The 12,755-nt window shown below is 36.1% G+C and overlaps 1 protein-coding gene across 1 annotated transcript in view; it reads left to right on the forward strand.

The window, feature by feature from the left end:
- Positions 1–12,755, forward strand: part of SYNE1 (spectrin repeat containing nuclear envelope protein 1) — a 288,350-nt gene that overhangs the window by 65,815 nt on the left and 209,780 nt on the right. The window contains 6 exon segments of the mRNA XM_054514453.1: positions 129–307; positions 2,280–2,476; positions 2,638–2,747; positions 10,365–10,472; positions 11,227–11,364; positions 12,534–12,698. Coding sequence (XP_054370428.1) covers positions 129–307; positions 2,280–2,476; positions 2,638–2,747; positions 10,365–10,472; positions 11,227–11,364; positions 12,534–12,698 — 897 coding nt within the window.

The raw sequence follows: 12,755 nt of genomic DNA on the forward strand, positions 1-12,755 counted from the left end.
TAAAATACAGTTAATTATAGCTTCTGCCCAACTTTATTTAGACAGTTGTATTGGGAGATTATTAAAGAAACTGGTGTGAATCAAGAAGGTTATCTACAAAGAATTCATTAACATTTTTTTCCCTGCAGATTGAAGAGCTTACAAGCAACCTCCCACAGCTGCAGCCCTTGTCTAGCAGTGCTTCTTCTGTGGAAAGTGTTGTCAGTTCAGAAACTGCAAGTCCCCCAAGCAAACGGAAGGTGGTAACCAAGGTCCAAGGAAGTGCCAGGAAGGCTTTGTTAAAATGGTTACAGTACACAGCAGCAAAGTAAGTAAACTACAGATTAACTGATTTTATATTTTAAGTGAAAGCTTTTTGCTCACATTCTAAGCTCTCTCAGCCAGGGATCATGCTTTTGCTCTTTATTTATATAGTACCTTCCTCTATATATAATTATAGATCCCCTCACCACATTCTTTTTGACAGCTGAGGCTGCTAAATGTTACCACCATACAACAAATCAAGTAATAATTAATGATTTACATTAATTTTGCATGCACTCGTATTTTATAATTTGTGACTAATGAATGGGATTATCTCTGACAGAATGAGGAGCTGAAAGGGGAATTAGATGTCTGAATGACAGTGCATTAGTCCTGCTGCCAAAACACTTGATGTGGCACTGCCAGTACCACACTGATTAAGTGTTCCTCTGTCAAAGCTTGGAGGAACAACTTGCTGTTGAAAGGAAAGTGGTGAAAAGTTATGTATATCCCTCTGTAGTTTTTTGATACATTTTAAATATTATTACACAAATTGCCCTGAATCTTCATTTTTCTTAATTCAAGTTATTATGGAGTTATTTTTTGCTATGTCTAGTTAACTTAAGAATTATTCCCTTTATTCTGTAAGATTATCCCATGCTGTTTCAGCTTTCAAAAAGGCATTAACCCCTCATAAATTATATCAAAGATACTGTAGTAGTTTGATAGCTTCCACACTAAGAAAATTAGAGATGTAAAATAACATGGATTTATTTGCTCAAATTAAAGAATCACTGCTATTTCAAGAAATCAGTTGTGCAAAATATAGAGGGGAAGTGGTCAGTTATTGGATGGTGCCTCAGAGAAAATAAATGTAATTGCAAAGATTCAGACTGATGCAGAGGTAGAATACAGTAATTTATAGTGCAGTGCTGTCTAATTTGAATTTCTTCATTGCACTGTTGTTGGTAAGACACCACAATGGAAAGTGATCAGCTTCTATTTCCAGACATGGAAACAAACAAAATAAAAATAGGTTCATAAATTAAGCTGTCATTTTTATTGGGAAGAGTTGATAAAATATGTCAAAAGAAGCTGAGTGATGCCTAGTGGTACACTTCACCTGGGCCTGCTTCACACTGTTTGCAAGGGCTACTTCCTTAACGTCAGTGCAAGTGTTTCACTGATCACAGTGAGATTTGAATGAAGCTCTCCTCAGTTACAGTTATGTGAACCTCCCAATGGTAATACTGTCTTAGTGTCTTAGTGTCCTGAAAGGATGCTTGCTTGCTCAGAACATGTTAAAAACCATCTTGCTGTCTGTGGATCACCATACCTTTAAGAACTACTGGTAAAAGAAGGAGTGATTTGGAAGTGCGGTTCAGTTCTGATTACTTTCTTATTGTATATTGTTATTTCTGGATCATTTGAGTTTATTTTAAATAAACTTTTTTATTAAGTGTTCTAAATATATGAATTTATAGTATCATGCATTCTTTTGGTAAGAACATAGAGAAATCTGAGTGCTGTAGTTTCCCCTAAACTGTGGTGATGTCGCTCTTCATGCTATCATTTAAAAAAAAAACAGGTTAGTGCAGGTTTTTTTGAATTTTATTTGTATGATACTGATGTACCTAATTCAACTGCAGCTGTTTTAACTGTTATGATGGAGTGAGATTTATAGGGAGGGAGATAACAGTGATTGGAAGTGTGTACATCCACGGACTCTGTGTGTGTCATATAACACCTTTGAGAACTTTGGCCCTCCATTGCTCATCGTTTTGTGGCTTATTGGCACTTGCAAGCCCACTGGAGACAAATACGTCATGTATATGATAAAAAACACTTGGATCTTCGTAGGCAGAAATGAATTTATGCAGTGGGTAAATGGGACTGCAGTTGACCTAACTGGGCACTACAGGAACAAGTGGTTTAGGTTTAATAATGGGTAACCCCTGGGTGGAGCATTTATATCTCTCCCCATTTCATGTAGTCCTGATGTTGTTATTAACTTCTTTCCCTTTCATATTTTTTAGGCAAGTTGGAATTGAAATCAAAGATTTTGGACAAAGTTGGAGGAGTGGTGTTGCATTTCATTCTGTTATTCATGCTATCCGCCCAGATTTAGTGGACATGGAGAAAGTGAGGGGAAGGTCAAATAGAGAAAACCTGGAAGAAGCCTTCACAATTGCAGAAGCAGAACTAGGAATCCCAAGGCTCCTTGACCCAGAAGGTACCTAATACTTAGATGAAAAAGAATTTTTCAACTTGACTAAGTTTTAACTACTTGGCTTGTCTTAAGCCAGATGTACTAATTCATTGTGGCTAGATTTTTAAGCAGCATTTCATGCCATTCCACTAAAAATTTAATTTTCCATGTTTTTATTTGTCTAGATGTGGATGTTGAAAAGCCAGATGAAAAGTCTGTCATGACCTATGTAGCCCAGTTTTTGAAGTACTATCCTGATCCTCATCATACAGTGGCTGATGTGCCAGAGAATGATGTAAGTTTCTCTTGCATAACTATAAAGCCAGTTTATAATGAAGGGGGGGGGCTTTATAAATACATTTTGTAGCTTTCTTTTGGTTTATTATATTTCCTTTTGATGACCAGTTCAAGTGACAAGCACACTAAGAAAACTGGGAAAGATTAGCCAAGAATAAAGGAATAAGTCTTGCAGATGTTCAGTAGGTGGAGAAAATAGTATGGTGATCTTGCAGATATTTTCCTCTTTTCAGAAGTAGCAGGAGCAAAAAATAGCACTAACAGTTATTGTAAATAGTAGAAAACCAATGGATCCTAAAGTTCCTTAACAGGTTTTTAAGCATAACACCAACGATACTGTAATAATTTCTTACCTGAAGCAATGTGTCATTTATATTTCTATCACTCTGGGTTTCTGGATAAGAGCAAGAATGGTCCAAGATATTGCTTAGGTAGAGTCTTTGGGCTTTTATGCTTGAGAGGCATTTACAATTTTGGCAGAGGTTCCTTTCTATTTCACACTGATGTTTAACTCTTTGTTGTAAGGAATTGTTTTCAATCGTGTTTTTTTCATTGGAACTTGTTTTGTGTAGGCTCTAGTGCATTGGCTTTGCACTGGAATGCTGTGCTCAGCTATGCCAAGTTATCATGACTCACTTCCCAGTGCTGATTTGCTTTCTTCATGGCACACACGGGAAGCACTGCTGAGACAATCTGCTCAGCCCCAGCAAGAGAGAAAGAAGAAGCAATTTTTTATCTGTGTTTCTCTGCATTCCCTACAGAGGTAGAAAAGAGCTTTGAAAGGAGTGTGTGAGGCTAAGGTAGCAGTAGCTTTGCTGTTTGATTCCAGTGCCTGAGCACTGGAGCTTAGTATTTTCCTTCCTGCAGCATTAATCTGGGTACATACTTGTGCCAGTGTCTCAGCATCCCACTAAGCAATGGGGCCTGCTGAAAGGATTGAGTGAGCACTGAAGTCTTGTTCTGTGGCCTGTTCAGGCTGAGCCAGTCCTGCCATCCTCATACCATGGCACACAGGGCAGCTTCTGCTGCCAACAGCCTTGGCCAGGCCTTCTACCATGCTGGGATTGGGTTTTGAGGAGCAACCTCACCCCCTTCCCCCAAGCTTTATGCAGAGATGATGCAGGAGAATGGAGGATTGAGCCATTCATGCCCTACCAGTCTCTGGCTGTACCCACAGATTTGCCAGCACATGAGTTATGGAAGGGCACATAATGAGTTGCATCTGGAATTCTGTGTGAATTACTAGGAAGCAGAACAACACAAATCAATTTGACGTGCTAACGCGCTGATCTCAGAAGCACTTTCTCTTCTTAGATATTCCACTGGCAAGCCACATAAATTTTGGTAGAAGTGCTGACCCCTTGCATGTCATGCTGCAGAAACCAGTAACTTCCAGACTTTGAGAAGAAAGTAGGAGTTTGACATTGCACTAAATTTCTCATGTCATCATTCTTTGTTTCCTGGAGGAAGAGCTATGTTCCTTTTTACTGTCCGCGGTTAGTTTAGTTTCTTAGAATAGGATTCACCTTTAAAATCTAAAAAGTTTACAACACTCCACCTGTTGTCAGCAAACGATAAACACTTCCCCATCTTTCTTAAGACAGTGTCTTAAACAGTCTTCTGGAAGCCTGTGCTGTAGAGCATTTCAACAGAGATAAAACAGAGTTAGATTAATCCATCCCATAGGTAATGATATATAAAACATTGTTTGCAGTTGATTAAAAAGCTTTTTGTTTTTATGACCAGTATAACCACCTATTTTTAGCCTCTCTGTCTTCCTGTTGAAGTATAGTCTAAAGAAATACTTATCACACAATCCAGGTACCTGGGAGAGATAACCTTGCAAGACTCTTGTCCCCTGAACTCTTGGACTAATCTGAATTTCTTGTTTAAGAATATATTTTGCCTGACAGTGCCTGCTGCAGAATAAGTTGGACAGTAGATGCTAGATACAGCTGGTTTTATCTACCTTGCCTGAAGAAGTGAAAAGGGACTATCCTTGTTGCAGATGCCTACATTTAGTTAGAAGGAACCTACTTCAGACTGTGTCTGGGTGAATTTTGGCAGGGAGAGGGAGGGCAAGAGAGATTTCTAACCCTCTTTCCCCACCTCCACCCAGCTCAGCCGTCACTGTGTTTCCTCAAGATGTGTTGTCCACACAAATTCCTGTTCATCTTCCCTTCTTATTTAATGCTCAGTTTATAAAGAATTTGCATTGGAAGAAGTGGAGTAATGATTGAAACTTATCCCTTATTTGTGGTCAGAGGGAGGAGCTATTTGCATATGCATTTTCAGAATTAAAAGGGGTCTAATCTCTCACACATGGACCAGCTATGAACATGTATGAACTCATGTAGTCAACATATCTCAAAGAAACACAGTGACTCTAAGGTAAGTAATTACTTTTCCATATAAAATAAATTACGTAGTAACTAACAATCTGGAAGTCAAATCTAATATGAAAATTACTTCACTAGGTATAATACAGACACATGAGCTTGATAATAGTTCTAAGTACATCTTGTATTCCTACATGTGTGGCTCTTACTGTTCTCTCTGGACTTTCTGCCTGCTTTGCTTTATTTTATTTTGCTTCTTTTCTTTTTTTTTTTTCCTTGCTTCTTGTTTTCCCATTTGTTTCATATTGCTAGGAACTTCAATCAATCCCAACTTTTGTCATTTCTTTTATGAAATTTAAGGTAAGGGTGTATGCTCAGAATAATTGCTTGGATTGGACCTTTCATGGTTGTTATCTTTTTTTAATCTTGCACTTACTTGATTTTAGATTTTGGGGGGCTTAATGCATATTAGTTTGCCAACCTTAAGTTTATCTTTCCTGAAAAGCAATATATTAACATAATGAATCTAGGTCTGCTCTCTTACATGAGCTGACCCTAACAGCCTAACACTTAATTTTGCAAATAACTTCACAGAAATATTATAGAAAAGAAAGTCAACAATTCCTATAATAAATCTCAGACTATGCTTTTGGTTTTCTGAAGTATAGATATAAACATTAAATTAATAGATTATAGTTCAATATTTCTACACATCTAATCTCATTTTAGATGGATATTTTTATGTCTTTAGGTTTATAGAGTAGATAGTAGAGTGTATGATTGTGTAAGTGATGTGTGTGGCTTGCGAGTTGGAAGGAAAGTATTCATTTCTAATTGTGTGATGTGCTGCTCCTTTTTCATCTAAATGATTATATTTTTAAGAATATACTTTTTTAACCACCATAGACTTTTAGCTACTTCTAATTTTCTAAGTTGAGAAACCTAACACAGAGTATATGAAGTGAGCATTCAGAGGTGAAACTGGAAGACTGCAGAAGTGAATACATTGTGAAATAAATAGCAAGTGTCACTGCAGTCGGTCAATAGTCTTTATAGTTTGATCTGATCCAATTAATTGGCTAGATTCCACATTCTTGGGGGGTTTTGGTTGGGATTTTTTTTTCTAAATAAATTTATTAAATAGATTATTTTAAAATTACTAGGATCAAGGGTTCATCTTCATCTCATATTATGTATATCTAACTAGTGATGTATTGAAGCAAAGATTTATATTGATAGCAGAATTATTCATATATTTTCAATCCATTTATATTGATAGCAGAATTACTCCTATATTCTCAATCCATTCAAGCAAGTTTGGGCACCTTTAATGTGAATTTATAAATCCTTTGCCTTACACAGCCCCAGTACATTACTTCTTAAGCCAGAGGAGATTTGAAGTGGTAAAAGCTCTGCCGATTTCCTTATCATGGTATAAATTTAGCTGTACTTAAAGCTCACCCCCTCAAAGTATTTCTGATATAAAGTCTTTCCCTTCTTGTGCTCTGATGAGCAAGTAATTCAGAAGATAATCCTGTCATCTCTGACATTTTTATGCCAGCAGAGTTCCCCAGTGTAAGAGGAATTTCCTGAGCAGCAGCTGCAAAAATAGCTTTCTGAGCTTTTCCAGGGATTTAGTCTACTTCTGCAGCTAGTCATTAATAGTTCATCCCTGAAGGTGATGCCTGGCTCAGCTTTCACCCTGTGTCTGTGATACTGCTGTAAGGGAATGAGTTTCAGTAACCTATATATATATATATATATATATATATATATATATATATATCCAGTAACCTGTATATATATAAGCCAGAGTTTTCAAAATGAACAGCTTAATCAGTTGAATTTATGCAGAAACGTTTTTGAAGGGACTTCATTTTCTCAGTGCATGTGCAATACAATGATTCCATGTCCCTGAAAAACAGACTTAAGCTTTTTTTCATTTAAAAGGTAATAGTTGAAAATTTTATTGTGTCTGTGCCTGAGAGTTTGATCAGTACACCTTGTTTATAATTACATCTTAGGGAACTAAACAAAATACTTCCTCTCTAGTCCATAATTAAGATTCTCATTATATTTTAAGCTCTTCAAACCCTACAGTATTCTGTATTATGTAATTTTCAAATTAAATCTGGCATATCAGTTAATAAAATACTGATTCTGAGCTGAAAACTTTCTTTGCAAATTTAAAGTGTACTCCATTATCATACCAGAACTCAAACTCTTCTCTCTAAATACCTTCTTTGATGTTCCTTGTCAGCTGAGTGCTCCAATTCTGTTCATCTCTACAAATACGCGAACATTCGTGGAATTGTGTAAGGATAAATTAATATTTAGAAATGCTGCTTGGAAGTAGCATACTGAATGAACCACAGGATTTTAGATAAATTCAAATAGATGGATCAGAGATCAATGGTCCTCATGCCAGAGAAGGCACAAATAGTTATATTTATTCTAGATAATTTCTGTTTAGTGATTTATCTTCTGATATGTATGTTACTTTAGAGGGCCAGACTTTAGAAAATAGTTTACATATCAGTGAGAATATAATTTTGATTTTTTTAAATTAAGAGTAAGAATGCTAGACACTAACAAAAGTCTTTTTTTTAAGAATGATAGCTCATTAAATCTGGTGGGTGTTGATGACAAGTACCTTGGTGTCTAAGAAAGTGAATCTCTTCTGTTGATTTCCCAAGCTGAGACTTTACAGTGCTTTAGTATCAAGCAAGGACCACAGAATTTAATTTGCAGGTGGTAAGTGGTTTACTGAACTGGACACCTGTGAAAACATATGAATAAATAAATAAAAGATTCATCATGCATTGTTACACAATGTAATTTATAGCATCTAGTTTGGTGGTTGCTCAAGCATCTACATCTTTTGCAATTAAAGTGATCAAAATTTGCCTAAATTTATAGCTTTTTAAAATGCAGAAGGCTAAATGCTACCTCTTTACTTAGTATCAGAGAAACCATATGTGGTCTGAGAGAGGAGAAGCTGTTCCTGTGTTATCTTCAGGTACCATCAAGGTATTCTTAATCCCAGGGATACTCTATTTCAAAAACATTTGGTCAGAATGGGTTTTAAATTTAAATTTTTAAACTAGTGATGTAATCATGCAAAACACCTGCTTTGCTCAGATTACTGTATGAACAGTTGCAGGCATATAGATGCTCTGTCTTACCTTAAGTAATATGAGGAATATGAAACAGTGTTTTATGAAACTGAATTTTATAGTGTGAATTAGAAGTAATATACAGAGCATTGGGGCACGCTTCTTCCCTTCATCACTTCAATCAATAATATCTTACTGAAATTTTCAGTTAGTGAGATTGCTGTAGTATTTTCAATCCACTAAGATGCAAAGTTTAGTATTGCTTTTATGGAGCTGGCAGCTAAATACTAATAGAGATATCAATAGTCTCACTAAAGTTATAGCTTAGGAATAGAGCAAATTTAATACCAAAGTTCTTTCTTCATGGCTGAATGAGTTAAGATGCTCTTTTTTATATTCTACTTGGCTGGATTTGATTATCTTAGAGGTCCTTTCTAACCTAAATTATTCTATGATCTTCCTCATAGGGGGGTAGTCATGAATTTGCTGCTTTTCTTAAAGAATCTTGATGTTATATTCACACCAACAAGAAGAATAGAAATTTTATTTTCCTTCTCTATATTTAAATGATTTGAAAATTCTGATGTGCTGGGAGTTTTGGCTTCTTGGCACACCAAGGAAAGCCCAGTATTACAGGTAGTTGGAGCAGGGAGGTGTTGTATCTGTGCTGTACTGTTTCTCAGGTATCAGCCTGTGTGTCAGAAGACAGGAGCACAAGCTACAGAGAACTTTATTCCAGCACAGCTGCTCTAACAGCATGTTAACCTCACTGCAGCTGCCTGCCTATCTGGATAACTGTGATAATTGCAAATCTGTTGTGCAAATTATGTCCAACTAACTGTGTTCTGAGCAGAGGCTCAGTAAAAGAATTAGTAGAAATACATCAAAGATTTCTTTCTTATCTGAGGAACCTGTCCTTTCCTTCGCTGAAATAAAGCAAAAGCTTTAGCTTTTAAAAATTATTAAGGGGAAGTTATATTTTACAAATTTTAGGCAGCTTTCAAAGAAAGGAACCATAAATTGGCTCCTTTCTCCTGTCAGGTTCATTTCTTACCAGACAGTACTGTGTTTTTTTAAATGCAGTCAGTGACAACTCTTTTTTTTATCCCATGGTCCAGTTTTTCTTCTCTCATGTAATGCTTGAAGTGTGACTCATTTTAGGTGATTAGCTTATATGATGAGATGTAAGATGCATTTGTTCTGTAATAGAAAAATTTGTTGTTTGTCTGTTTCTGACAAATTTTACAGTGATAAGGCTTCTTTGGTTTCAAAAAGTAGCTTATGATTAACAGCCAGCGCATCTGGTTCGTTATTTGGAAATCTGAGAGGGACACTTGTATCCTCCTTGACCAGCCTTCTTACACAGTGCACAGAATACTTTGTTTCCTGATAACTTTTGCTTATAACATGCTCACAGACCTGAGACTTTCCTTTAGTGTTTTTCTGTCCATTGCCAGGTCACTGAATTCTGCAGAAAACTTTGCAGCCTTACAAAGCTGCAGCACCATGACAGACTGAAGTGGTAAACTGTAAAACAATTATGCTTTTCTTTAAAGCCATAAAATGGCATAGAAGGAAAAAAAAACTAAAATACTTGGGTTTTCTTTCTTTCTTTCTTTTCATTTTCCATGTTAAACTATTCTAAATATTTTGCTAACTTCTGGGCTGGGAGCTTCATGTCAAGGATTACTCTGAAGTCAATCAGACAATAACTTTTCAGCAATAGCAGACCAGCTAATACAATGGTGGTAAAAGATTAAAAAATCCTCTCCTGTCTCAGCTCAATTAACTTTTTAACTGAAAATTGACTTTGCCAATCTGCTGAAGACTAAAATTAGTTGGTAAGATATCTTTAAAGAACTTTGTATTAATTTAACATCAGAAGAAAACTGCTGATACCTCTGACTCTGCCATGTCTCTGTTTGTCATCATTTCACTCCTGTAAGACTCGTGTCTAGCTGGTGACTTCTCTCATACTGAGAGAATGCTTTTCAGTTAGACTGCAAGAAGGGAAATGATAAGAGAATTGGGCACATTTGCTTTCACTACAACTAATGACCTTGAATTGCTACAGAGATGTTAATTTCTGAACTGCATCTGACAGCTCTACTAAAAGGCTGCGAAGGGTTTTTTTTAATGTGTGGTTGTACTACATCATAGAAGGAAGACAGACTGGTGCTAAGAGACCTAAAAGTGTGGGCAGAACAATTTGAAAGAGACATAGCCCGAGCACAGGTGGCAGAAACAAGCTTACAAGAGAAATATCAGGTAAGCAGCAGGGAAATTGTGTATGATAACAAATCTTTGTCATCATTATGTGTAACAGGTACTGCGGTATTTTGTGCAATCTGTACATATGAGAGTTGCTATAATGTTGCTTAAAGAAATAAGGACACAAAGTGTCTTGCCTGTTATTGGTGGGGGAGTTATAATGCCAGCTCCAGCCTTGCTACGTAGGACAGTGCACAGATGGTTTGCCTAACACAGAGCTTTTCCCAGCAGTGTGAAGAGGGACTGTCCTAGTTAGGAGGGAGCATGTGTCTGTGCCATCCCTCCAGATCCTGCATGACTTAGCTCAGATAGGAGGTATGACTGAAGGCTGGATGAGGTCACAGGTGGAGAGGACAGGACATAGAGTTATATTTTCATTCGCTCTCTCAAAGGTTAATGTCTAAATCAGAAATACAAAATTTGGCCTAAATTTTCTCCTGAAACATGAGTGTTCTCTAAATGCAGCCACTGTCCCAAGTAGCATTAAATCCAGTTGTAGTTTTATCTCATCAATTATTATCTTATTTCATATATGGTTTGTGCACCTGATAGCTGAAGGGAAATGCAAAAGTCCGATCTATATATAAATAAAAAATATACAAGTAAATCTAGAAGTTAAGTGCTATTCCTCTTTGGGAAGATAGGACAGCTATCAGTACAAAATTTTCATAGGTTATGGTACTTCATAAATGTTAAAGAATTTAACTCCTTCACTCTCTAATGCAATTGATTTGGTTTTCTCTTTGTGCAGTCATATAAGCATTTCAGAGTACAATATGAGGTAAAAAGGAAACAGTTTGAACTTGCAACCCAATCAGTAAGGAAAGATGGTAAATTATCACTTGATCAAGCTGTGGTGAAGCAAGCATGGGAGAGAGTTACTTCCAGGGTAAGTTGAAAGTCATTGTGCTATGTATTTTTTTTTTTATTAAATGAAGGGTGGAATTTGAAATCCTTTAAACACTTGTTTGCTATTGATTGAAATGAGCATTAGGAACCTAAAAGTGGACCAAATTTCTGACACTGATGAATTTTTTTTTATTTGTTTTGAGAATATTTACTGCACTATCATCTTGAATATTGCTCAAAGATAGAATGTGAACTTTAAGAAAAGGACAATACTTGGAGATTTCCCTGTACTTGAAAGAGTGGTAACTGTGCTCAGCCAAGTTAAAGAGGTTGTTGATAGAAAGAAAAGCGTACACAATGCCACTTCCAAACCCAATGTTCCAATGTAATCAATGTAAATTGCTAGTTATTTGAGAAATTCCAATATAGCATTTTTTAGTATAACTAAAAAAAATCTTGTAATACTGAATATGTTACCAATAAATTAGGTTTTAATTCTATTTTTGACCTATTCTCAATAGTAATAAATTAATGTGAGTATTTATGGTTGGAGTTTTGGACAACTGAATGAAAAATCCTAAGCAAATGATACTCTTTGACCCAAATTAAAAGTTATTAAGACATTATTACTAGTGTATATCCATACTGCATAAATATTTTTTTATGTGTATTTAACAGAGGATCTGGTTAAAATTGTTCTGAAATTTTCGCATAATTTTCATGATGTTTTTACTCTCATAACTGGCATTGCCAATAAGATACAGTATTTTATTGCTATATTCTCCCCTCCACAGTCTTTTGAGACTCATGTGAATCTTGCATATACAAAGTATGTTCAATGTAGAGATATAAAGATTTTATACAGGAGGATGATTTAGATTACATTGGCAGAAGAAGTTCTTGTATCCCTTTTCTGTGCATATTAAATGATGAAATTCCAGGTATTTTGATTCTCAGTTGTTCCAGATACTCCATTACTATGCAGAAAGGGAAATACATAAATCAACAAATTCTTATAGAGATATTGTTGCCTGTGAGAATGCTGTAATTTCCAAACTCATGTGGAATAATATATCTAGACAAATGTCTCAATTATACCCTGTTATGTGGGGGTTTGATTTTACAGTGTAAAGTATGGTTTTTATAAATGTACTTATTTGTATTCTTTAGCAAGAGAGGAATTTCAGTCCTTTTCCTTTTACTTCCTAGATGCTTGATTGGCACATACACCTTGATAAATCCCTTCCTGCACCTTTGGGTACCATAGGTGCTTGGCTCTACAGGGCAGAGGCCGCTCTGAGGGAAGAAGTAACCGTTCAGCAAGCTCATGAGGAAACAGCAAACACAATACACAGGAAGCTTGAACAACATAAGGTAGATGGGGATGCATTAGTTCTGTGTGTTACCCTCCATTGTTTTCACAGCTTTAAA

Source organism: Molothrus ater, chromosome 3 (genome assembly GCF_012460135.2).
Source record: "Molothrus ater isolate BHLD 08-10-18 breed brown headed cowbird chromosome 3, BPBGC_Mater_1.1, whole genome shotgun sequence".
NCBI classification, from domain to species: domain Eukaryota; kingdom Metazoa; phylum Chordata; class Aves; order Passeriformes; family Icteridae; genus Molothrus; species Molothrus ater.